Source organism: Ascaphus truei, chromosome 5 (genome assembly GCF_040206685.1).
Source record: "Ascaphus truei isolate aAscTru1 chromosome 5, aAscTru1.hap1, whole genome shotgun sequence".
Classification (NCBI taxonomy): domain Eukaryota; kingdom Metazoa; phylum Chordata; class Amphibia; order Anura; family Ascaphidae; genus Ascaphus; species Ascaphus truei.
The window spans coordinates 288,874,822-288,900,069 of NC_134487.1; the positions used below are offsets into that span (position 1 = coordinate 288,874,822).

Sequence of the window (25,248 nt, forward strand, 5' to 3'; positions counted from 1 at the left end):
TAAAATAAAAATGGGAAAGTGTGGCTTTAAAACTTTACAGATAAAATTTAAAAAACAAAAACAAATGCACAATGACACTGCACAAAAATCAGTGTTTATATTTCCAGAGAGTGGAGCGGTGAAGATAAAAATATATATATATTTAAAAAAAGCCTTTCAAATCTCCTAATCTCAGACCCTTCATTCCTCTTCTTCTGATTGGTTCAGTCTGAGCTCAGCAGTGAGAGTCAGGGAGGTGGGGCTAGAATGCAACTTGTTAAAGTCCAAGCTGAGATCTGGGAGAGCAGAGAAGTTTATGACTCTGGGAGTGATCAGACGGAACAGACCTACCATGGAACTCAAGGAAGATTCCTGCATTGTGATGAATGATCGGCATACAATCCCAGTCCTTGGTTTTGGAACATACGCCACACCAAAGGTGAGTATGTAACACGCTGTTCCAAGCGTGTTCTTTTCATGCTCCATTTAGTTAGAACAGAAATTGTTTGAGGGGCTCTCTGCAAGAGAGGGTTGATAGATGACAGGCGGACACCATGCATGCTTGTGGGGGATATGTATGAAGTATCACAAACTGGAGCATTGCTCCACAACATTCCACAAGTGTATCATTTTCAATGTATCAAGGCGCTTTCATCCTTTGCTTTGCCACAACTTGCATCGTGAGCATTTCGGGGGGACAGTTATAAGAGGAGTTAGGCTAGGTCCCCGCTGCAGCTCTGCACAGACCGGAGAGCAGAGCTGCACGTGCCGCCAGCCTTGCAGGCGCGCATGTAGCATCGACACCAGGGCCGTAGCCTTAGAGCCATCCATTAACTCCTGTTATAACCGCTCCCCAAAATGTATCATTTATTATAATGAGATGGATCAAAAGTTGCGTCTGTAACTGGTGCCGTTTTCCGCCCTCTCTGTGCCAGGTTTAGGGGGTGTTAGCCTCTGATCCACAGAGATCGGTGCCAAATGTAAGCAGCAGCAATTACAAAGATTCATCCATCTGCCGCTGCTCGCAAATTGCACCATGTTTGATACATGCCACCCAGTGGTGCTCCTTCTCTCCAGGTCTGTTAAATTCAAGCATATCAGCTACTTATGTTTATCTGTTTGACTAATTATGGCTTCATAATTACTTTATAAGTAATGGAGAAAGCAAAACGGAAAATTTACCTGTAAATTTGAAAACTGACAAAAACATTTGTTTACCAATTAAAAAGTATATTTTATACTTAATTTTCTTTTATTTTTAACACATCAATAAGTGCCGCTTAACGTATTAAAACATTGAGCTCCAGAAGCTCCAGTATCCCACAGACCCTATGTCATGGCACCGTGACGCCGTGTAGCATCACGACATTGCGCCGCGTCCCGTTGCCATGGCAATGCAGCATCATTTGACGCCACGCAGCCATGTTCACTGCAGTTGGAGGGGAAATTGACGTAATGTCACATGACCCCGTGGCGTCATTTGACGCTGCATTGCCATTGAGACGCGTGGACTGAAGCCGGGTAAATGAGTTAGGCTGCGTCCCCCCTAGCGCTGAGCTGGCTGAGCGGGCGGTACTTGGCGAGGTGACTTGCATGGCGAGGTGACTTGCATATATATATATGCGCGGGCACACACGCTCACTGGCGCTCAAGTAAACAAAAATATTTAAACTTTCTACCGCGCTCAGCTTCCCGTGAAGCGTCTGTGTGTCGTCCCCCCTCCCCCCACGCGAGCACTTGCGAAAATTTAAAAGACACCCGGCGCTCAGCGCTACCGGGGACAAAGCCTTCCAAAGGCCTTGTGCTCTCAGCGTGAGGCCTCTCAAACCGTCTCACACACCCCAGTTCGCGCACCCCTGCTCCAGGCAAACTTCTGTAGTTTGTGCAGCAAACCTTTAAACCTGCTTGATGTGCTAGGTGGAGACTGGTTAATTGACTGTAGCTGCCATTAACCAGCTCCTTGCTGGACACATCGCCCGCAGACAGGTTTTTGGTGTGCTGCCTTATTAAACCACTGTCCTTAGTTCACTTTCGTCCTAAGAGGGACTGAATCTGTAAGGTGCCGTCTCTATGAAGAACACAAGTGACGCGCTGGCACTTATCTTGATTAAGTGCATTACTTCAAAGATAGAAATAAATTACTATTATATCTAAAGTATCCTGGGCTGCAGCTCTATTTTTTCATAGGAACTCAACAGAAAAAAGATACAATTAAAAATGATTTTTTGTAGAGTGCCGACAATGTACTCAGCACTGTACGAGGGGGTTAATTTAATTTAGCATCTCCATTTTAGGTAATGTTTTGGTGTCTTGAGTGGTTCCTTACACAAGGAAAGTGCCCCCTACTCTCCTGTCCCATCTCCTCACTGGGCTGATAACAAGGGCTGTATGGAGAAGGGTGTATGAAACATTTGGTTGAAACTCATTGTTCCATAGTCAAAATCTCCATTGAAGGGCAAACAAATACTTCATCCCGTAGCTGCAAAAAGGGGCTTATGCCAAATGTTTCAGGCAAGGATAATACAAGTAAAAATAATTTGGAAGCCCATACCAGTACTTTCATGAAGGTGTTTTTATTAACAATGTGTATGTGGTGGGTCTTTTTATTTAACTCAGACAAATTGCCCAACTATAATTTATTATGATGTTTCATTACTTTTAGTCTCATAAGAGATAAAAACAAGAGAGAAGCGCACACCCATAGAATAGTATATAGTATATTTATCTTTACTGGGCAAAAATGATTAAAAAATGCACTAACAACAAGTCAGTGGTCTCCGTAATCCAGGGACGACTGTCTGCAGGGCTCCTCTCACTCTGTCTGACGCGTCCGTCAGGTTGGTGTGTCTGGACACACTTCTCCGGTGTCCTGGTGCTGCCGCACCACATGGGAGTAGTGTTGTTGTATCACTCCGTCCCTACGTCGTGATGTCAACTCAATCTGGGCATCCAACACTAGAATGAGACAAGGAGGAGCAATGAGGATGGTCTGAGCTCCGTCGACTTCACAGCTTTCTCCACAGGCTCTCCTCCTGCACTCACGTCACGGATACTCCCATGAAGGGCGGCATTCGGTTGGTTCCTAGGATTCATGGGAGTATCCGAGACGTGAGTGCAGGAGAAGGAGAGCCCATGGAGAAGGCTGTGGAGTCGATGGAGCTCAGACCATGCTCCTTGCTCCACCTTGTCTCATTCTGGCGTTGGATGCCCAGATTGAGTTGATGTCACGAATTAGGGACGGAGTGACGCAACGACGCTTCTCCCACGTGGTGTGGAAGCACCGGGACACTGAATAAGTGTGTCCAGACACCAACCTGACGGACACGTCAGACAGAGTGAGAGGAGCCCTCTAGACAGTCCCTGGATTACGGAGACCACGAAAGTGCTTCTATTAACTGCTCTTGATGCACTGACTTGTAAGTCCATTTTTTTTTATTTTTGCCCAGTAAAGAGAAATATACTATACTATGAGGTGTGTGCTCCTCTCTTGTTTTTATCTCTTATAGTAAGATGGTGGAACGCTTGGGTTGCCTCCCGTTTTTGAGGACAGCAACACCCTCAAGATTGGACTACTAACTCTCTGTTTTTTATAATATTGATATTTTATTGTATGTGTACTGTATGTGTGGTATTAATTATTATTGTTTATTGTTTATAATTTGCTTTTACCAGATAGGTTGTTTGAGCGCCCTAAGCTGAGGCTAGGTTTTATTCATTATTATTGGTGGATTTGTTAGTATTCTTTTTACTATTGCCCCATCTCTCCAACACTAGCCTTGGGGATTAATTCATTTATTAGTATTCTACATATTGTTAATTGATCAACACTTTACTATTATATAATACTTTTAGACTCCCAAGATTCAGGCAGAGGAGGCCACCAAGGTGGCCATTGAAGTTGGATATCGCCACATTGATTGTGCCTTCATATACCTCAACGAGCCAGAGGTTGGCCGGGCCATAAAGGCGAAGATTGCAGATGGGACAGTGAAGAGAGAAGACCTGTTCTACACTGGGAAGGTATCTAAACAAATGTCATTGCTTGATTCTTTGATAAATGTGGTGCTGTTTTTAGCCAAGAAACATTGATACATGGTTGTGCTCGTTCTCAGAACTTGATAAACTATACTGTATGTGCATTACAACTTTGGGCAACATTAAACGGACCACATATACTTCTCAGGTCTTCCATAGATTCCGTAGATTTTATGGAACCTTCCTCTAATCAATACTTCCCCATTCCAATGCTAAACTGAATTGACTCTTTCTCCATTTGCCTTTTCAGCTTTGGAATACTTTCCATGTACCCAACATGGTTCGTCCAGCCCTGGAAAAATCCCTGAAGGATCTTCAGCTGGAATACATGGATCTGTTCCTCATCCAGTCACCCATAGAGCTTAAGGTCAGTTTATCCAATAATTGGGTTATTTAAAAGCCTAAAACTGGAATGCAGATGCCAATGCTAATTACTGACTTTAAGAATAAAGTGTATGCTACAGCACCCTAAATTCCACTCAGCAAATTCGACATTCAATCAAATTCAATTTGCCGTATTTTCTTATGTAACTACAACACACAACATTGGACTAGTTTTGCTTTCCCTTGTGTCCAGAAGCAAAATACACTTTTCCTGTCGTGACTTCAAATACTGGACAAGTTACCCAATTATCTGAGCAGACTTCTACCCCCTACTGTATACAGCACTTATCTTAGATCTGTCTCCAGAACCCTGCTTAGGTTTCATGGTTCAATAAAGAAGCTCATCCTTCTTCTACCAAACACCCAACTTCTGGAACAATTTTCAGTCTCTTAAAACGGCCTTCATATATTAAATGTAACCCCCCCTGCCCGGCTCTTACAGAGTTTACATCGAAAACAGAAATTCGGGTCACAAACACAAACTAAACAAATTAAATGGTGATAAAATTAATATGATGGCTTACGTTAGGCAGCCTGTGATTGAGCCACGTGTGCTGGAGCTGGGATACCCTGAAAACCTGACCTGTTGGGGAGGGGGTGGGGGGAGAAACTTGAGGACCAGAGTTGTGCACCGCTGAAATAGCCAATACTAACTGCATTGAAAGTGTTCCAGGACTTGGTGCAGTCCAATAGATGTTTCTTTTAGGTCCCTAGAATTATAGTGCCCTCCGGCCAGTGACCTGTTTAAGGGGCCACACCTGTCTGATTAATGTCTTTATTTTACTAAACTCAGGTACCAATAAGTATTTTAAATCTATTTGTAACGATGGTGAGCTAAGACATGGGAGGGGTTTGGATTCCACGGGCTGCTCCCTTTTGTGTGATCAACAAGAGTTTGCACAGGAAAAGCCTCTCACCTCCTATCTTTTTACCTCTCTGATAAGCACAGGGTGGGTGTAGATGGACGTTCACAGAGGTACACAATTGGAGACTTTATAAGGTGAAATTATAACGAGGCTTTATTGTGCCTTTTCCTTAACATTAGGAAACCATCCAAACAAGGGGAAACAAAGCTTTTATTCACTTGGGAGTGGTTCTAGTGAAATACCATGCAATTCACAACTCCCTTAGTTAAGCATGTCTCCCAGCCCCAAAACATATAGCATGAAATAAGCAGATATAAGAAGTCTCTTAAGAATGAAAGTCTTATCTGTTCCTTGGAGGGAAAATCTCCTCTGTTCCTGGTTCAGCTCCCTTTCCTCAGGGTGTGTCAGCATTCAGGTTTAGAAGTTTTCCCTGTGTATTGAAATCAGCTATGCTGTGTCTTCTGGCAGAGCTCAAGACAGGATGTGAGAGTAAAGACAATCTCTCCTCTCTCTCCCAAGTTCAACTCAGGTATGAGCTAAGGAGACACCCTTCCTGTCTCAATAGACATGCTTTTGTAAGCAATCTAAATCAGGCAGGCGGTGTTTATTAATTGACTACCAGCAGTTAACCACCGCACTGCTAGATTAAAGCCACATTACTTGAACAGGGATTACTCCCCTGTTACATACCTCCCCTGTTTGTGGGAAGCTTGGGCTTGCCACGGCCAAAGCCCATCCTTCCACTCTCATTCTAGATATCTCTGTGACTTGAATGAGAGTGGATGGAGGAAGAGAACCCTCAGTCCTGCTGGGATTGGAGCCCTTTCTCCAGTTTATTCATGTCTCCTCCTGAAGGTGCTTGAGATCAGCACCCCTCAGTCGCTCGAGGAGGACTTTTTCCAAGTATAGTCTTTTTTCTACGTGCGTGGTCATGAGATTTCCCTCGCGTCGGGTGCTCGTCTTATTGTAGGCATACTGTATGGCAGCAGTTGCAGAGCGTTTAACAACAGCCCTTTGAGTTTTCCACTCTTGAAGCTGTCTCTCTGCCCTTTTCCCACTCAATGGGGTTGCTAGTTCAGTCTCTTTGAGATTAAGTTGCAATTCCACACCCACTTCCAGAGAATGTCCCATCTTTTCAGCTTCATCAGCTAAGGATTCGTCTGGTTTTAATTCAGCACGTGTACCTTCTTTTGTTGCCTGCTGGGGGGCTGAAGGTTTTGCTAGTGCTTGTTTAGGTGGTTCAAATTCTTGCAACCTTGTCTTTCAGATGAGCGGTATTCCCAGCTCTCACTGTACCCTTGTCTTCATGGGTTTTTGAGGCTGTGGGATACTGACGCTTAGTCAGGGTCAATACTTGTCCTTGTAGGACTGTCATCTCATCCGCGAGAGATCCCTGTTTTTTGAGTGCGTCTTGCAAGTCTCTTCTCAGGGAATTTATCTGCATGCTTTACTTTCTCTGAGCTTGCTTCCACATTTTTATTGCATTGTGAAGCACTGTGAACTTCTTTGCCTGGGCCACAGTTACTTGTTTCAGTTTCTGGATCTTCTTGTGCTCCCTTTTGTGCCACGTCATCTGGGTTCTAAGCTTGGCTTTTAGCGTTGCTTTGGTGATGCTCAGGGTAGCCTTCAGTTTCTCATGCTGCTTTGCGGGGACATACTGGGTCATCAGACGTTCCTGCAGCACTTGAATTTCTTTAACAGCCTTCAGATTGTCATCCTGCAGAGTTCGCTGCTTCTCCTCTGCCTTCTCGAGGTGCGTACGCAGACCTTGCAGTTGGTTCTGCAGTCGGGGCTCTGCTTCAAACTTCTCACCTTCCAAAAGTCTATTTATTTCTTTAAGCTCGTGAAGCTTTTCATTTTTTTCCTTGACGTCGTTTGTCAAATTAAAATTTTCTTTGAGTTTGACGTTTATTCTTTGTAATCTTAAATGTTCTCCTTTTTCAGTCTCTGTACTATTCAGGGCCTCTTTGCAGTCCTCCTTCCATTTACGCACATCTGCTTTGAGACTGACAGTCTCTTGGCGTGAGACATCCTTCTCTAGGTTGAGGGTCTGAAGCTCCTTCTGGGAGACTTGGAGATTTGTATTAAGATTGGCAATCGTTTCTTTAGAAATATCCAGCTCCTCAGTGAGACTGTGTAGTTCCTTTCTGGAAACTTCCAGGTCTGTGCGGCAGCTGTTGGTCTCATGATGTGAGGCATACAGTGCTCTGCGGAGTGTCTGAACCTCTTTCTGAGATACATCCACCTCTATCGAGAACCTCTTTCTGAGATACATCCACTGTTGACCTCCTGTTGTGAGGCATTCAGCTCTATGCGAAGAGTGTGAACCTCTTGCTGGAAAACTGTCATCTGCTTCAGTGCCTCCTCATACTTCCGCTTTAGCGTAGCCACCATTTTATCAGATTGGCTCTGCTTTTCATTCATGGTGGAAATAGTAGCATTTGCAGTACCTAGCTCAGTCTTGAGATCGTCCAATTCTGTCCTGGCTAAAGAGTACATTGCGAGCACATATTCCTGTAGCTTCACGTTATTTTTCTGTAGCTCTGTGTAACCATCTTCCTTTTGTTTCAATTGTTCACGGAGCATATCACAGTCATGCCTGGTATTTTTCAGGGCATCTTCAGGGCTGGTCAAGGGATCGTCACTCACTGGTTCCGGCTCCACTTCCCTGGGATGGTTGGTTGAGGGTTCCTCACTGTTGGCACCGGACAGACACTTCTTTGGGGTACACGACTTCTGCCTTGGGCCCTCTGGATATTCGGTTACCCGCAGGACAAATTCTCCATTTTCTCTAGGCTGCAGGGCAACTCGGCCCCCCTTTTCCTCCACAGGATCTGCGGACGTGTCTATTCCTTTCACGGTAAGTGAAGAACCGCTTTTCTTTTTCTTTTTCCGCCTTTTTGTTTTGGATGACTCCGTCCCATCAGGAATACTGGGGTCTCCTTTATTTGAAATTTTAGCAGCGTCACTGGATCCAACCGGCTTTTCTTGCAACTATTGTAGCTGACGGAAATATTCGGTGATCCACTGCTCCCGCTCTGTCTCCTGTTGATCATATTCGTCATCAAAGGGAGCAGTCTTTTCTGTTCGTGCAGAGTTCAGGCACCCCCACCATTCTTGTGGTTTTTGTGTGGGTGTGACTCAGTTCAGGTTCCCCGTAAGAGATGTCTTCCTCTTTATTGGACTGGAAGGGCCACTCTTCCGTGGGGTAGGGTTCATTACAGGAACGCTGCATCTTGTCCTCCATTTCTGGCTATCAGGTGTAATTTTCTTCCTGACCTCAGGAGGCGCTATTGCAGCTGTTGCCACTGTATTTGCTAGAACCCCCAATTGTGGTAGTCCTACAGATGGGCATATTTTGCTTGTAGAGGTCGTAGCTCTCACAGACATCTCTGTAGACTTTTCTTTCTTGGGTAATTTTTTTTCAATATCAGCAGTACTGTGCATGCATTTTCTCTTATCAGTTATACAAGATGTGCAGTTGCTAGGTAAAAACGTCTATTTGCTTTACACCATTTACTTGCTAGGTATAAACTCTCATTAGGTATGCTGAATGTGTGGTTGCTAGGTAAAAAAACTTCTGTTTGCTTTACACCATTTACTTGCTAGGTACTATCCCTCCGCTTCAGCAACAGAATTTGGTTTTCTGCCTGAGTTCAGTAATTTTCAGTCTCATCTTTGGGTATTATGGCATTCACACTTCACCCTTTGGGTGTCTGTTTTGCTCCCAAGATATATATAGGCAGACTTTTTTACTTGCAGAAAAAAAACATTCTTTGCAGTGGACTATTTCTTTCATTCCCGGCAGGGTAACTCAACACTCAGCAATTGGCTTTGAAATACCTTTTACACAGTTCAGCAATCCCTTTTTCCCCTATAGGGCAATTTTACACTCAGCATTTGTTTGCTAAAAATTCCCCTGCTTCAGCACAGTCTTGTATCAATTTTCACACTTTTCTGCATATACTCCATACACAGCTGGTAGCCCTATGTGGTGTGGCAACCTTTATTTGCAAAATCAGTACCGCTCGTGGGTCACCATCTGTATTCACTGCTTCAGCGAAACTTTTGAAAACAACAAACACCTATCCCTTTTTAAGGGCTGACTCACTTCTTGAACCCTGACTATGGATGGAAGGCAAAACCCCTATTTCAATGACCATATTACAATTTGTGATAGGCAAATAAGGTTTAGATGCTTCAACAGTCTCTCTCCTCTTGGGATTGGGGGAAAAGAGTCCATCTGTGGTTTTGTAAGTTTCAGTGGTGTGTATCCCTTTAACTCTGGTGTCTGCTGCATGAGAGTTTTTTTTTTTTTTTTTTTTTTTAAGTTGCTCAGACTGTTTGTAGGCAAAAAGCATTCAAAAAATTTCACAGAAAAAATCTCCGGTCCTTTCTAACTTCAAAGACGACCTCTCATCCCACTTCTGACACCATATGTAGACGGACGTTCACAGAGGTACACAATTGAAGACTTTATAAGGTGAAATTATAACAAGGCTTTATTGTGCCTTTTCCTTAACATTAGGAAACCATCCAAACAAGGGGAAACAAAGCTTCTATTCACTTGGGAGTGGTTCTAGTGAAATACCATGCAATTCACAACTCCCTTAGTTAAGCATGTCTCCCAGCCCCAAAACATATAGCATGAAATAAGCAGATATAAGAAGTCTCTTAAGAATGAAAGTCTTATCTGTTCCTTGGAGGGAAAATCTCCTCTGTTCCTGGTTCAGCTCCCTTCCCTCAGGGTGTGTCAGCAATCAGGTTTAGAAGTTTTCCCTGTGTCTTGAAATCAGCTATGCTGTGTCTTCTGGCAGAGCTCAAGACAGGTTGTGAGAGTAAAGACAATCTCTCCTCTCTCTCCCAAGTTCAGCTCAGGTATGAGCTAAAGAGACACCCTTCCTGTCTCAACAGACAGGCTTTTGTAAGCAATCTAAATCAGGCAGGTGGTGTTTATTAATTGACAACCAGCAGTTAACCACCACACTGCTAGATGAAAGGCACATTACTTGAACAGGGATTACTCCCCTGTTACAGTGGGTCCACAGAAGAAACACGTAATTGACAAACACTCTCCCAGTTAGAGACTCAGATGAAAAGGGATTTGTAATTACTTCCTAAAGAAACACAAGCAGACAAATATTTGCTTTAAGCATGGTTACATTTGTTAAGGAAGACAATTAAATTGTTAAATTCTTTTTACAAAATGTTGTTTTTGTCAACTTGGGAAAGCACCTTTTCAGTGGGGCTGAACAGTAAAAAAAAAATAGACTGAATAAATCCCTGAATGTTATAATATATATTATTATTATTTCTTTTAAGCCTGGAGATGACCTCTTTCCTGTGGATGAAAAAGGCTGCAGTATTTATCACAACACAGGTATTCGACATACCTGGGAGGTACGGAGTGTACACACAGGAGCCAATAACGCAGACCATGTGTCTATTGGATCAGTGGTTCCAGTTCATTGACTGGATTCAGTAGCACCAATCTCATATTCTTTTACTAACTGGAATGCTGGGAGTTGTAGTTCTGCTGGGGATTTACTGTACTAAATACACTTAGGCCACATGCTCTGTCTGTGATTTATATACGAGTGGATGTTTACATGAGTGTTGGGATAAAGGTGGGCTGCCTGTTAGTCATTTCCATCCCTTCTGGTATATAGAGTTTACTCACCATTGTATGGAATAAGCGTGGGAATCACTAGTAGACTTTGGGCATTCTTAATTAAATTGCCATAGTGCCAACCGCACTATTGCATGAAAATACCCATTTCAAGTCAATATAGGCCTGATTGGCACTATTGCAGTTTATTGCCCTGTAATTATGAATTTGAATTAAGCCCAGTGGTTGAAAAAGAGATTATTTTAGCTTTAGAAGCTTCCGTACAATCAATGTGGGCCGGACTAATTGCAATCTTAGTTCCTAAGTCTTGGTGTCTCCGTCATTGCTAAACCAATTGCCTCCATAATCAACTCAATTTTGTCTTCTGGCCAAATCCCTAAGGCCTGGAAAACCGCCAGAGTTATCCTTGTCTTCAAAAGTGGTGACAAATACATAATCTCAAACTACAGACTTATCTCTATTCTAACCTCTGGCGTCCAAAGTCATGGGAAAAAAAGTTAATTGCAAACTAGCAACTTTTATAAGAAGTCGAATCTTCTTAGTCAATTCTAATCTGGCTTCCACCCAAATCACTTCACAGTAACGCCCCACTTAAAAATTTGCAATGAGATCCAATGTGTATGGAACATGCACAGTTGACTGGTGCAATATCCTAGATTTTGCAGTCTTTTGATACTGTTGACCACGTTATTAAGATTAACAAGTTCCAGTGCTCTGGTATTGGACCACATGCTCTAAACTGGTTTAACTCTTATTTATCAGGAAGATCCCAGCATATGTCTATCTCAGGCTCTAACCGCTGGGAAATTACCTTTGATGTTCCCCAAGGCTTTGTTCTGGGGTTCCTTACTTTTGTCTATCTTTATAGATGGCCTGTCCACAGTTTGTAAGACAACTTCTCTGCACATGTATGCGCTGATGATACTTTCCTATATGGACGCAGTCCCAGCCTCTTTGACCTTGAATATGTTTTGCAATCTGATTTTTCAAAGGCTGAAACTGGATCACCCAAAACAAACTGTTTAACAACAATGACAAAACAGTAACTATGGGGTTTGGGACTAAGGCTACATTTCTTAAGCTTCCCATGACAGAGCTACTGATTATATCCAGCTCTAACATTAATCTTGCCTCAGGTACAAAATATTTGGGTATGTGGCTTGACTCCCATTTAACATTTGGTTTGCATACCAACAATCTGACAACCAAAAATTAACCCCAAACTGGGTATACTTTATAGACATAAATCCTGCTTAAGCACATTGGGCAGAAAGCGCATTGCACAGTAGATGCACCATAATTATAATGTGATAAGTTAACTGAACTAGGTTGGCTATCCCTTGAGTTCAAATACGACATCCATCTTTCCTGTCTCACCCCTACTGTACAGAGCACTTATCTCCTTAGATCCGCCTCTGGGAACCGTGCTCATAGTCCCATTGTTCAATAAAGAATCTGGTCGCTCTTCCTTTGCGTATCGATCACCCCACTTCTGGAACAATTTACAGGAGTTCTTCAAATCTGCCTCCTGTCTAAGTTCCTATAAGAATTCAGTGTTTCCCATTTTAAACACCTTTCGAACTGTAAATTGTAATGTTGTCAACTTTATTTTGTGCCCAGGGCACACTTGGAAATGAGATGTAATATTTTATGTATTTTGGTTTGTGGTAAAATATTTTATAAATAATAAATAACCCCCGTTGACACTAAGCACAAAGTGCTTTTCCAGGCTATGGAGGCGTGTAAAGACGCAGGGCTGGTGAAGTCCATTGGAGTGGCCAACTTTAACCGCAGACAGTTGGAACATATCCTCAACAAACCGGGACTGAAGCACAAGCCCGTCTGTAACCAGGTAACCACTACTACACTTATCATATTGTCCAGTATGTATACACGCTGTACAGTGGGCCATGGGTGTACAAACTTCCTCGGCTTCGCTCCCCCTTGCCTGCTCTGCACCTGGTTCACGCCTGTACCTTACTTTGAATGCGGTGCGGTGTCATGTGACGTCACGTGACCCGTGTAGTCATTTGACGCCGGCTTGCCCATCACCATGGAGACACGTAGACCAAAGCCTACAGAGTTTACAGAGGCCTCACGTGAATAGTGCGAAGCCTCTGTAACCGCCGCAACACCCCTAAAATGTATTGCGCCCTCACTGGGTGTGCCCGCCCCCTACATTGCGAACCCCTGCACTAGGCTACAGTATTCTGCCACATTTTCTTACAATTCAGCAAGAAGCTCCATACAGTGATTATCAGAAACGTTGCAGGTTACTGACAGGGAGGGAGTTCTGGGATTATTTTCAGCATATTTTCTTGATTTATTTTAGTTTTTATATAAATCCATTCCTCTCCTGAGAGGTTCCAATGAGAACCGAAACAACGGAGAAATAAACACAATGTGTATCTATAGGAGTGCTTGCATCACTTTATTATTAATATAAGTGCCCCGACACTGCCTGTGAACCCTATGAAAACTCTGTGATATTCTGGGATATAACGTTATCATGTATGTACCCAGGGGAACAATGTCACATGTGTAAGTGTGTATGTCCGACCAACGGGCGCACTGCGGTGCTCAGGGATGTGCACAAGAGCTGGCACTTCAGAGGCTTTTATGCCATTCAGTGAAATTATTTATTGTCTGCAAGAGATGCTGGGGCCGGATGGTGATCTGGGGACGTTCTTCCACCATCAGTAGGGCAGCTCCAAAACAAACCAAGAACTAAACATACCATATATCTGCACATGTCCCTGGACACACAAGTAGCAGCCACTCCTATTACTTTCAGGTTAGTAGATTATACTATTTTTGGTTGAGAATAGTGTAGCCCTCTTTCCCCCTGACTAAAGAGACAACCAGTGCTGCCGTTACCTGCTTGGCTAGCACAAGGCCTGGGCCTCCGCCACTGGGAGCATGGGGTGATATGTAACTCGTCTCGGTGCAGCGTCTCCACCTGAGGGAGATCCCAACGTGGTGGGATAAGCCCCCCACAGGAACTATCCGTCTGATCCAACGTTGTTGTCGTCAGAGATGGCGTCCGCCTCCACGTGGAGTGAACGCCTGCTGGATAGTATCACCATAAAGAGTCTCTTACGGTGAAGGTGGTCTGGTCCTAAACCACAGGCCACAATTACTGTGCGGCATCTTCACTGTGTCCCTGATACTAGACAATGTCAGGGGGCCTTCCCTGGAGCAACCACAAGCTACTATAAGTAGGGCATAGCTGGGGCCTAAGAGGTGTATACTAGGCCTAGTCTCAGATCCACTGGCTCTGAGATACTACCTACCTCATCCAGCTCCCTTCCAAGAGTGGTGTGGATCGCAGCACGCCAAAAGTATCAATACGAAGGTGCAGGGGAATGCGGCCGCGCGATTGGCTGTCTTGCACCATATGATACGTTGCCTCTATTTATGCTGGGGGCTGTTGCCCACGCGGAGCCCTCTATGTAATGGCTGCCTCTCCTGTCATCCTACGGCTCATGCGCGCTCCTGTAATGGCCACTGGACCTCAGATGCCACTGCGCATGTGCCGGTTCTCGCGCACACGCAATCATAAACAAGATGGCGGTGCCCTGTGTGGTTGGGCCACCGCGGAGCCAATGGACCGCTCCCTACCATGCTCTCACTCCTCTCTGCCTCCCGTTGATTGTCCGCACGCCCCTGCCAGAGGCACCCACACCATCTGCCACTCCGCATCGGAGGTAGGGAACCACGGGGAACCCAGGGGGGAAACCAGAGGACCGAGGCTATAATAGAAAAAGACTAAAAGGCGCTCACCTATACACACAACTTTGCAACTGTGAGAACTTAACTTTCTAAAGCTGTGACTTTTTGTACTCTTCCTATCCCCCAGTACCTGGGAAGTCTCTCCTCCTGCATATCACTATACCCTTCCTATTGCCTTTTCTGTTTACTGTTTCCTCACTCCTTTGTGAATGTCTCTGTTCTCTCAAACTTCCCCACTCCGCCATTATTTATACACCTCTCCCACAACAACTTCTTTACCCCACAATAAAAAACACCCACACAAATCCTCTATTCACACCCTCTATCTCCTCCTTCCTGCTCCTGGGGATCTCCCCCAAGCCTGACATACACACTTGATCTCACCCATGCCTCCCTGCCATCTCTTGCCCTGTAAATTATGTTAACCCTCTCATTTTAATACTGACTAACCTTAATACTCGTCTCACAAATCAAGCATCCCAATAGCCTGTACTCATGGATACTGTCCCACACCCACAGTCACTCCTAGCACCCATTGTGGCCAAGCACTGCCATCTACTGCACTTACTCCCTCACCTGCTGTCTCTGTAAATTTCCTCTCAAACCTCTTAGATTGTAAGCTCTTCGATGCAGGGATTTCCTTTCCTATTGTCTGATTTTGCTGCGCTTATTGTATTATTAAAATTCCCCGTACTGTATTCTTTGTGAAGCGCTGAGTACACTTTTGGCGCTATATAAATAAAGACATACAATACAATACACACAATCAATGCAGTAGCACCATCCTGTGGTAAAACTCAATATGACCTTTCAAAAAATAAATACATAAAAGACCATGCTTAAAATAAAAATAAACAATAAAAATAGAAATAAAAACATCTGCATCAACTACTCAACCTTCATAAGAAACAGCCAAGTTCTTCAGGGAGTACAGGTACAAAAGGGTGAGGGAGTGGTTAATAACAGCAATCGCAGTGGATAAAACAAAGCCCATAGGTTCCATGGCTGGTGTAGGTTCCATGGCTGGTGTAGATTCCATGGCTGGTGTAATTGTAGGTGCAGTGTAGATATCTGTTATGTCATTCAGGACATAAAAAGGTATTTTTAACGAGGTCAGTCTCTCTCCTCACCGACGCTGGAATCCGGTGTGTGTGGTTACTTGCTGCTTTGCCTTGTGTCGCATACGGAAGTGACACAAGGTAAAGCAGAGAGCAACCACACACCTGTGCTACTTATGGGCCAAGTGAAAATTTAGGATACTTTCCTTTTCAGGTAGAACACATTAACCCCTTTTACTGATAAAAAATCAAGCGAATGACAGAATATCTGTATTTGGGCATTATAGTGCAGGGCCGCAGACAGCTTTCCCAAGGCCCCAGACTAGAGTTTCTACTGCCCCTTCCCCAATCCCCCCAGTGTCAGCGGTATTGCGAGACCCCCATCTTTCACATCCTCCATTTCTCTCCTCCACTTCTCTCTTCCTCACTTCTCTCGCCCTCACCTCTCACCCTCTCATGCCCCCAACAGAATAACCCCCAATCCAACATAACCCACCATCCAACATAATAACTCCCCCCAACCCCATTACACAACCCCCCTCAAAACACACACACCACCCCATATCTTTGGTTGGGCGATCCAGAAGTTGGTCCAAACTTCCAGTGGACAAGGCTTACACCGAAGGCCGGGCCCGCTGCACGGGAGGAGAGAGCTGGGGCCCAGCAGCCAGACGAGGATGTTGGGCCCAACTGTCAGTGCCGGTCCGCTGACCCACGCCCTCCCCCCCCTGCCACCAGGCCCGGGACAGTTGTCCTGGCTCTCCCAGTGATAGCGGCCTGGCTATAATGTAAGATGAGGTTCCCTATAAACTGTGGATTAATTGAATATATTAATGACATTGCAGGCTTTTCTGGTAGTGTTAGAAAATGTACCTTAGTATCTTCCTCATGACCAGTGCAATGTGTTGCTAATACCTCCTGACAGCAGAGGGTTTAATAAATAGCCGGACAAAAAGAAAAATTTACTTATACATAAGTGGGGCAAAGAAGAAACAAATCTAATCAAACAGGCATGTAAAGACTCTGACGTTAAAAATAATTAAACGCAGACATTAAAAATAATTTAAATATATACATATTTTTTTTCCCCTGGAGGCTGAATTTTATTATTGATTTGTGTTATTTATGACAATGGAGGTTTTTGTGAAGCTGCTGTGCATTGAGATTCATTACTAATCTATCTATAACTTCTGCTGAGAATTTCCCCTCCCGACCATTCTTCTTCATCTTGCGCTTTACTTTGTGGGGTGAGAAAGAGGACAGTTAGGGCTCTTCCAGAAAGCACGATCCAGAGAAATTAGCAATGAATCTCAATGTACTACAGCCTCTTTCATAAATGACACCCCAAACCTCAGCTAGCAGACTCCTGTTTCCACAGATGAAAATGTAGACACCTTGTTTAGCTTATCTATCCATATTAGATACATCTTGAAACTGGTGGGGCCTGATTCTCATTTGTCCCTTTGTGTGCTGTGGTTGTCACAATGTTTCACAGCTGGAGTGGTAAATCGCTTAATCCTAAACAGTTCCATTCCCTCCGCAGGTAGAATGTCACATCTACCTGAATCAGAGCAAACTGCTGGCTTTCTGCAAGTCCCAGACCATCGTGCTGGTGGGATTCTGCGTGCTGGGGACCTGCAGGGATCAGAACTGGTAAGAGGCAGCTTGGAACTGGACTTTCTGTATACTTACCATGAAATCCCTGCTAGGCCAGTACGTCAATAGTCCTTTTCCCTTTAACCCCTCTCTTTGTATTTTTCTCACAGTTTTCCCTTTTTCCTCTCTCCTCCCTCCTGTCACTGTGAACCCCCCAAACCCACCAGCTGGTGAAACACTGCACTACATCACACCTCCTCTTTTCCAGGGTAGACCAAGATGCTCCCGTCCTCCTCGAGGATCCCGTGTTGAACACGATTGCTAAAAAGAACAGCCGGACCCCCGCTCAGGTGGCAATGCGCTACCTGCTTCAGCGTGGCATTGTTGTTCTTGTAAAGAGCTTCAACCCAAACCGGATCAAACAAAACTTCAAGGTAATAAGAGGACAGAGGGGAGATGTCTAGAATTATAGGGAAGCATGCAATAGTCCTATTATGTGTTTTTAAACAACGCAACATCAAGGCTTTTATTTAGATATGGAATGGCAAAAAAAACACCTAAATCTTAACTTTTTGCATAGACATATATTACTCTTGTTGATAAAGACAAAAAAGACACAGCGCACAACGCTCATAGTGCATAAAACAATATAATGAAGGTACAATTAATTAGGGTAAGTAATGTGCGTACATCAATAAAGATAAATAAATGCAGTTAGGGATAATGTTACCCAACGCCTCAGGAAACCGGAAGGAGTATCCTCTCAAGGGTTATGGCGCTGGTGTCTCGGATACAGGATCCTATTGGTAAGTAGGTAAGTAGATCGCCTCTAAAAAAGTTCTTTTCCCCCAAGAGCACGAGTCCAAAGCTGCTGCTGCCACTTGCAGTCCTTTGCCAGAGCACAGCTCCACACCGGCCGGGTCCTCTCACTCCCCTCTGTGCAAAAGCACTTCCGGGTCGATGACGTCACCACGGGGGGGGAGCGCTGGTAATCGCGCCGTTCACACTCGATCAGCTCAGATGGTGGGGTAATAGATTAGAGGTTGAGCTCTTGTCCAGTCATCCAGTCATCCAGGATATCCCTGATGAAGAAACGTTTTCGTTTCGAAACGCGTTGGATGACTGGACAAGAGCTCAACCTCTAATCTATTACCCCACCATCTGAGCTGATCGAGTGTGAACGGCGCGATTACCAGCGCTCCCCCCCCGTGGTGACGTCATCGACCCGGAAGTGCTTTTGCACAGAGGGGAGTGAGAGGACCCGGCCGGTGTGGAGCTGTGCTCTGGCAAAGGACTGCAAGTGGCAGCAGCAGCTTTGGACTCGTGCTCTTGGGGGAAAAGAACTTTTTTAGAGGCGATCTACTTACCTACTTACCAATAGGATCCTGTATCCGAGACACCAGCGCCATAACCCTTGAGAGGATACTCCTTCCGGTTTCCTGAGGCGTTGGGTAACATTATCCCTAACTGCATTTATTTATCTTTATTGATGTACGCACATTACTTACCCTAATTAATTGTACCTTCATTATATTGTTTTATGCACTATGAGCGTTGTGCGCTGTGTCTTTTTTGTCTTTATCTGCTAGTCTAGGGGGTTTCTGAGCCCCCCCTCCATCGCAGCTGCAGACGCTCCATTTAAGGTTATGTTTTTTAACATCTATTATCACGTCACTTAATTATTTAGCTGCGCACTTTATTTTCTTTTCACATTACTCTTGTTTACCTGCCAGATGAATAAACATGGAAATTAATAAAACTCTCCTATGTAAAACTGTGCACAGTCCTGTGCAAAAATGATGCATATTACATTCTATTGTATGCCTTTGTATGTCTGCCTAATGTATGCTGTAACCCAGATAAATGACCCTGTGTTCTGCGCTGACCTTACTCCCTGCTCGTTGAATCTTGCGCCTCTCCTGTTGTTTCCTGCTCAGTAATTCTTGCTGTTCCAAGACTGAACCTGTCTTTTCTTCAGGTCTTTGACTTCCAGCTAAGTGCTGAAGACATGAAATCTCTTGATGATCTCAACAGAAACATGCGCTATATGAAAACCAGGCGGTAAGTAATATCATCATTGGCTTGCCACTTTTAATACCAGTCATAATATATTTATTGTTTAATTTATTATTATTATTATTTAAATATATATTATTATCTATAATAATAATAATATAACACAAGTAATATTGGATCTCTGTGCTTCCCAATAACCATTTTGTTTGTATAAAGAGCTGTAGTATTTCAGTAACATAGTATAGGGTTCAACAAAGACCTTAAACTTTAGAAAGGCAGATTTTAAACAACTGAGGACTAATCTACAAGGAATACATTGGGATGATGTTTTGGCAGGGAAAATGTAGACGATAATGGGCTATACCCTTGGGTAATAAGTATAAAATAAATAAGTCAAAACCAATGTGGCTAAATAAACAGGTAAAGTAAATAAGGCTACAGAAAAAAAGGGGGAGCACAGGTTGAGGGTTATTGGTGTGAAATGAAAAAGAGTATTTGAGTTCGAGTGTATGGAACCTCGAACTGGTGATGGTGGGGGTAATAAAATTATAAAAACACTTACACGGCCTGTGTAAATGCTGTCACATCAAGGTTCCTTTATGTTCTTTGCTTCTTTATTCTGCTGGAGTGGCGTTCCTTCTTCCCTGGTCCAAAAGACTTCTTTGATTCACCAGCGTCTCATGATTAGGGTACCCCATCGGAATGATTAAATAAATGAACAGATGTTAAGGGAAAATACATATAATGATAATAATACCTGACTTAGGTGATATATAAAAGCAGAATGGAACTGCAGTCACTCATACGGGCAAGTGTGGGTGTAATCCTGAGGGGAGGTATCTTTCCTCTTCCTCACATATGGAGCCTCAGAACTCTAGGTCCTTGAGACGCTGTAAAAGTGGTGGGAATGAATATCAAATATATATAAAAGTCAAGATGATACTCACACGGCCTCGTGTGAGCAAACACAGGGAAAGGTATCTTTACGATCTCCCTTGAACTCCAATGCTGACTCCAAGATGTATAAGGAGTTGTAAGGAACCACTCTCGTGTGGTGATGTGAACAGAATAATGAAAAAACTCTAGTATGGAGTTGGCAGTCAATCTCTTTATTTAAACTAAAATAATTAAAAACACTTAGTCAAAAAAAAACATAAGAACATAAAAAAGGTGCAGCCAGTCTTTAGGATGATGTTTGTAGGATGCGTGGTGCGCAGCTAACTGCATCTGCGTCCGGGTGTAGTGCTGCACCTCTGTTGTCCTACTCCTTGACAGTGGCTGTGTTGGTCCAAAATGCTTAGAGGTTTGTGCAACGCGTTTTGCACTTTCTTGGGCTTCCTCAGGCTCCGTAGATCTTTTCAAGGACACTGTAAGTTCAGTAATAGCCAAACCATTATATTTAATATTCAAGGACTCCATTTCCATAGGCTCAGTAACACAAGATTGGCATAAAAAATATGTGGTGCCAATATTTAAAAAGGGAGCTAGATCACAACTGGGGAATTAGAGACCTGTAAGTCTGACTTCAATAGTGGGAAACTACTTGAATGTTTAATACAGGATAATATTCAGGAATACCTAATGAAAAACAAAATTAGTAGTAATATGGATATGGATTTATGAAGGATACAGTAGTTCATGCCAAACTAAACTTATTTGTTTCTTTGAGGAGGTAAGTAGGAATTTAGACCAAGGTAATGCAGTGGATGTGTTCTATTTAGATTTTGCAAAGGCTTTTGATACAGTTCCACACAAGAGGTTGGTGTACAAAATAAAGCAAATTGGATTCTGTAAAAATATTTGCACCTGGATTGAAAACTGATTGAAGGACAGACAACAGAGGGTTGTCATAAATTTAACTTTTTTAGGTTGGACTAAGGTCGTGAGTGGCGTACCTCAGGGATCGATACTGGGACCCCTGCTTTTTAACTTGTTTATTAATGACCTTGAGGTTGGCATCGAGAGCAAAGTCTCCGTCTTTACTGTTGATACTAAATTGTGTACAGTAGTAGAATCAGAGTAGGATGTCATTTCTCTCCAGAAGGACTTGGAGAGACAGGAAATGTGGGCAGGAAAATGGCAGATGAGGTTTAATACAGATAAATGTAAGGTTATGCATTTGGGAAGCAAGAATAAACAGGCGACTTACAAATGAAATGGGGACAAATTAGGGGAATCCTTGAGGGAGAATGATTTAGGAGTGCTGATAGACAGCAGGCTTAGCAATAGTGTCCAAAGTTATGCAGTAGCTGCAAAGGCAAACAAGATCTTATCTTGCATCAATCGGGCAATGGATGGAAGGGAAGTAAACATAATTATGCCCCTTTACAAAGCATTATTAAGACCACACCTTGAATATGGAGTACAAATTTGAGCACCACTCCTTAGAAAATACATTATTGAACTAGAGAGAGTGCAGAGAAGAGTGCCACCAAATTAATAAAGGGGATGGACAATCTAACTTATGAGGAGAGGCTAGCTAAATTAGATTTATTTACATTAGAAAAGAGGTGTCTAAGAGGGGATATGATAACTATATTCAAATATATTCGGGGACAGTACAAGGAGCTTTCAAAACAACTATTCATCCCAAGGACAGTACAAAGGACACGGTCATCCCGTTAGGTTGGAGGAAAGTAGATTTCACTGTCAACAAAGGAAAGGGTTCATTACAGTAAGGGCAGTTAAAATGTGGAATGAATTATCCATGGAAACTGTGATGGCAGATACAATAGATTTGTTCAAAACAAGGTTGGACATCTTTTTAGAAAGGAAAGATATACAGGGATATACCAAATAAGTAAACATGGGAAGGATGTTGATCCATGGATTAATCCGATTGCCAATACTTGGAGTCAGGAAGGAATTTATTTGTCCCCTTATGAGATATCATTGGATGATATGACACTGGGTTTTTTTGTTTGCCTTCCTCTGGATCAATAAGTAAGTATAGATATAGGATAAAGTATCTGTTGTCTAAATTTAGCATAGGTTGAACTTGATGGACGTACGTCTATTTTCAACCTCATCTACTATGTAACTATGTAACTATGTAAGTATTGTACAGAGTAATGAGGGATTTTTGTTGTACAATGTGAAGTCATCAGTGGCCGGCAGCTATGTGCTAACTTCCATTTGCTGTAGAACCATGTTGAATATGGGCCAATATCCTAATACAGCTCTTCTACAGCAGGACATCTCCCTATCAATTACTTACCCATACTTTGTCATTGTTTCCCCAGCTGGAATGACCACCCCAACTACCCATTTACTGATGAATATTAAGAGAATGGGATGCCATGATTCGAGTACCACCCTGAACATCCGTGCCACAATATGACAAGCGGCTCCTTCATACAGTATGGGGGTAATTCTCCCATATCTGACACATGTGAAATTCTAATATTGAGCAGAAGACCCAAACTTTTTAACTGTCCCACACACTTTTCTACAAAGACATCATCATCCTAGAATAAGAGACCCTAACAAGAACCAGCTCTAGAGGGAGAGCAGGTATCCATTTGTCTCTCTAGCACTCATTGGCTCGATTCTTCAGTCAAGAATAAGCCCTACTCATTCCCAGAATGCAATGGGACTGTAGTCACAATTCACACCATGGATTTGGGCATACAGTTGAAAATCATGTCTCCCTTTCTTATGAGGGCGACTTCCTGATTTTTATCTGAAATTTATAGCATTCTTCTGCTGTCTCTTTAAAAATAATTCCCTCTTCCTAATGAAAGCCATTGAAACTTTATAAATCCCCCCGTATTATCATCACAAATCTTCCTAAAAGTAACTTTCACATGTTGGCCAGTATGGGGTTGGGTTATGTATTGAAGGCTCCCTACATTACATCCTTTATATGTTTCTTGCAATAAAAGGAGACATATTTTGTTCATTATGTGTAAGAGTAACAGAATGGAAAACATGCATGTTTATGTCTAATAATATCATGGTGCCTGATCCTAAAAGCGTGTTGTATGTGTCTGTTTCCTTGAATGATAAAATGTATGTAACATACACAGTAAGTCAAGAATTTTACGTTGCAGTATGTTCCCGGACAACTCTGGCAGCAAATGGGTTAATTATGCATAATTCCAGTTATGAGGGGAAAAAAGACAGAATGTATCCAAACTGCATAGTGATACTCAGCACCTCTATGTGTGATATATTTGGGACGGGGGAGGGTTCCCTCCCGGGAACATGCACTGTGGCTGTAACAATGTGATGACAGAGAACAATAACCCAATTGTAGTTCTGGCCCAAGGACAGCCGCAGTAATGTTAACCTGCAACATCGTATGGGGTTCTGATTACACAGACGTCTCCCTGTTACAGTTTGGCAGAAAGAGGGTAACGTGTACAAAAGTGAATAAATTGTGCACCAAGGATTGTGAATAATGACAATAAATTGTGAGCAGTGTAAAACAAAAACTAATAACGACCACTATGAAATAAATAAATGACCTGAGTGCAGGAAATTAATATTTAGGGAGTTGGCTGCTAATCAAAAAAGATAGCTCAGCATCTCATGGCACTAGAATAGAAAAAACAAGAAAAGCGCCAAACTCATAGCGTGGTATGTAAAATAAAATAATGCTGAAGGTGAGTATCTCACATACAAGATAATTAACATATATAAGCATATCATGCAATAACCAGCATGGTACCACAAGCGAACACGAACTCCCACGGATAAAGATTGTCGTCAGCCACTGAAACAGCAATAGGTTGATCTCCTTCTCCAGCTACATCGTGGGTGAATGATGTCCAGGTTCCAGCCTGTGGGGGATAAAATCATGGTCAGGGGAATCCAGGAGATGGTATGTAGCCACCGCTGAGAAATCGAGTGTAACCAGGTCCCCTCTGGTGCTCCGGTCTCCCGTTCCCCATCCCTTACATCCTGTGTCAGGGAGATGTTGCGGGGAGGGCTACGGGCTTGTGGGAGGCTCCCTCCACAGGGTGCCGCCATGTTTTGTGTGCGCGCGCACCAAGGTTCGCGCATGCGCAGAGCGATCGTGGAATGGGCTAAGTGGTGTTCCGTATCTCAGGGTCTGCTCAGAGTCGCGCATGCACAGTTGAGTACAGCGGCAGCCATTACAGGATTGCGCATGCGCAGTAAAGATAGCGCACCCGGCGCCAATAGGAACTACATTACCCAGAAGCCTCTTGGGACTGCTCTTTCACCCATATCACCTGCTGCATTACAGCCAATAGGGCTTGCAGATTCTCCTGCTGCAAAGGGGATACATTGTTGCGCAGTGGAGCACGGGTGTCAGTAGGAGCTGGGACACAGAGAGGGGAGGATGTATATGTGCAGGGAGGCAACTTGCCTCTGCACTAGGCCAGAAGTCTCCCCTTAGGCCCTAGCTAGGCCCTAGCTAGGCCCTACTCAACCTCAGCTTGTGGCTGCTACAGGGTTCTGTAGAGCCAGCTTCAGTGAGGGTCACAGCCAGGAAGCTTGGAATTCCTGGCCACTGCTGTGTTGGTGAATTAGCCTCTGTAACATCAGAGGCAGAGACATTCTAATGGTGGATCACTCCAGGCGGGAACTACCCATTGCTGAGGCGGATCACAACGCAGGTTCATCCGTCTGGATCAAGGGATAATTTCCAAGCCAAGCATCTGCGCGCTCGGTTGCGGACATACCCGGCAGGTTCCATCATCCCTACACGTGCACCAACTTAACACCTCATCTTAGTGGGCAGCGCTGTTCCACACTTGGGTGGGGGACTCTGGGTACACAGTGTTGGGGGAGAATAAGGTGTGGGGTAAAGACCCTGCGAGTTGAACGGGCAGTTGTACTATTAGTGTTACAGGGGTGACACTATTGTTGGTGATGTTACTGTTGTTATGTTCTTTATCTGCATACAGTAAACTGTTTTACCTATACACTGTGTATGGGGTTACTGTGTGTGGGTCCTGTGTCAGGGGTTATACATGTGTTAAAC

The 25,248-nt window shown here is 43.6% G+C and overlaps 1 protein-coding gene across 1 annotated transcript; it reads left to right on the forward strand.

The window, feature by feature from the left end:
* The first annotated feature begins 258 nt into the window (after nt 1-258).
* Nucleotides 259-23,269, forward strand: LOC142496124 (aldo-keto reductase family 1 member C3-like). Its single transcript, XM_075602549.1, has 9 exons — nt 259-418; nt 3,832-3,999; nt 4,265-4,381; nt 10,587-10,664; nt 12,623-12,745; nt 17,227-17,336; nt 17,548-17,713; nt 19,258-19,340; nt 22,538-23,269. The coding sequence occupies exons 1-9, from the start codon at nt 296-298 to the stop codon at nt 22,578-22,580; spliced, it is 1,011 nt and encodes a 336-aa protein (XP_075458664.1). The 5' UTR covers nt 259-295; the 3' UTR covers nt 22,581-23,269.
* Nucleotides 23,270-25,248: the final 1,979 nt, after the last annotated feature.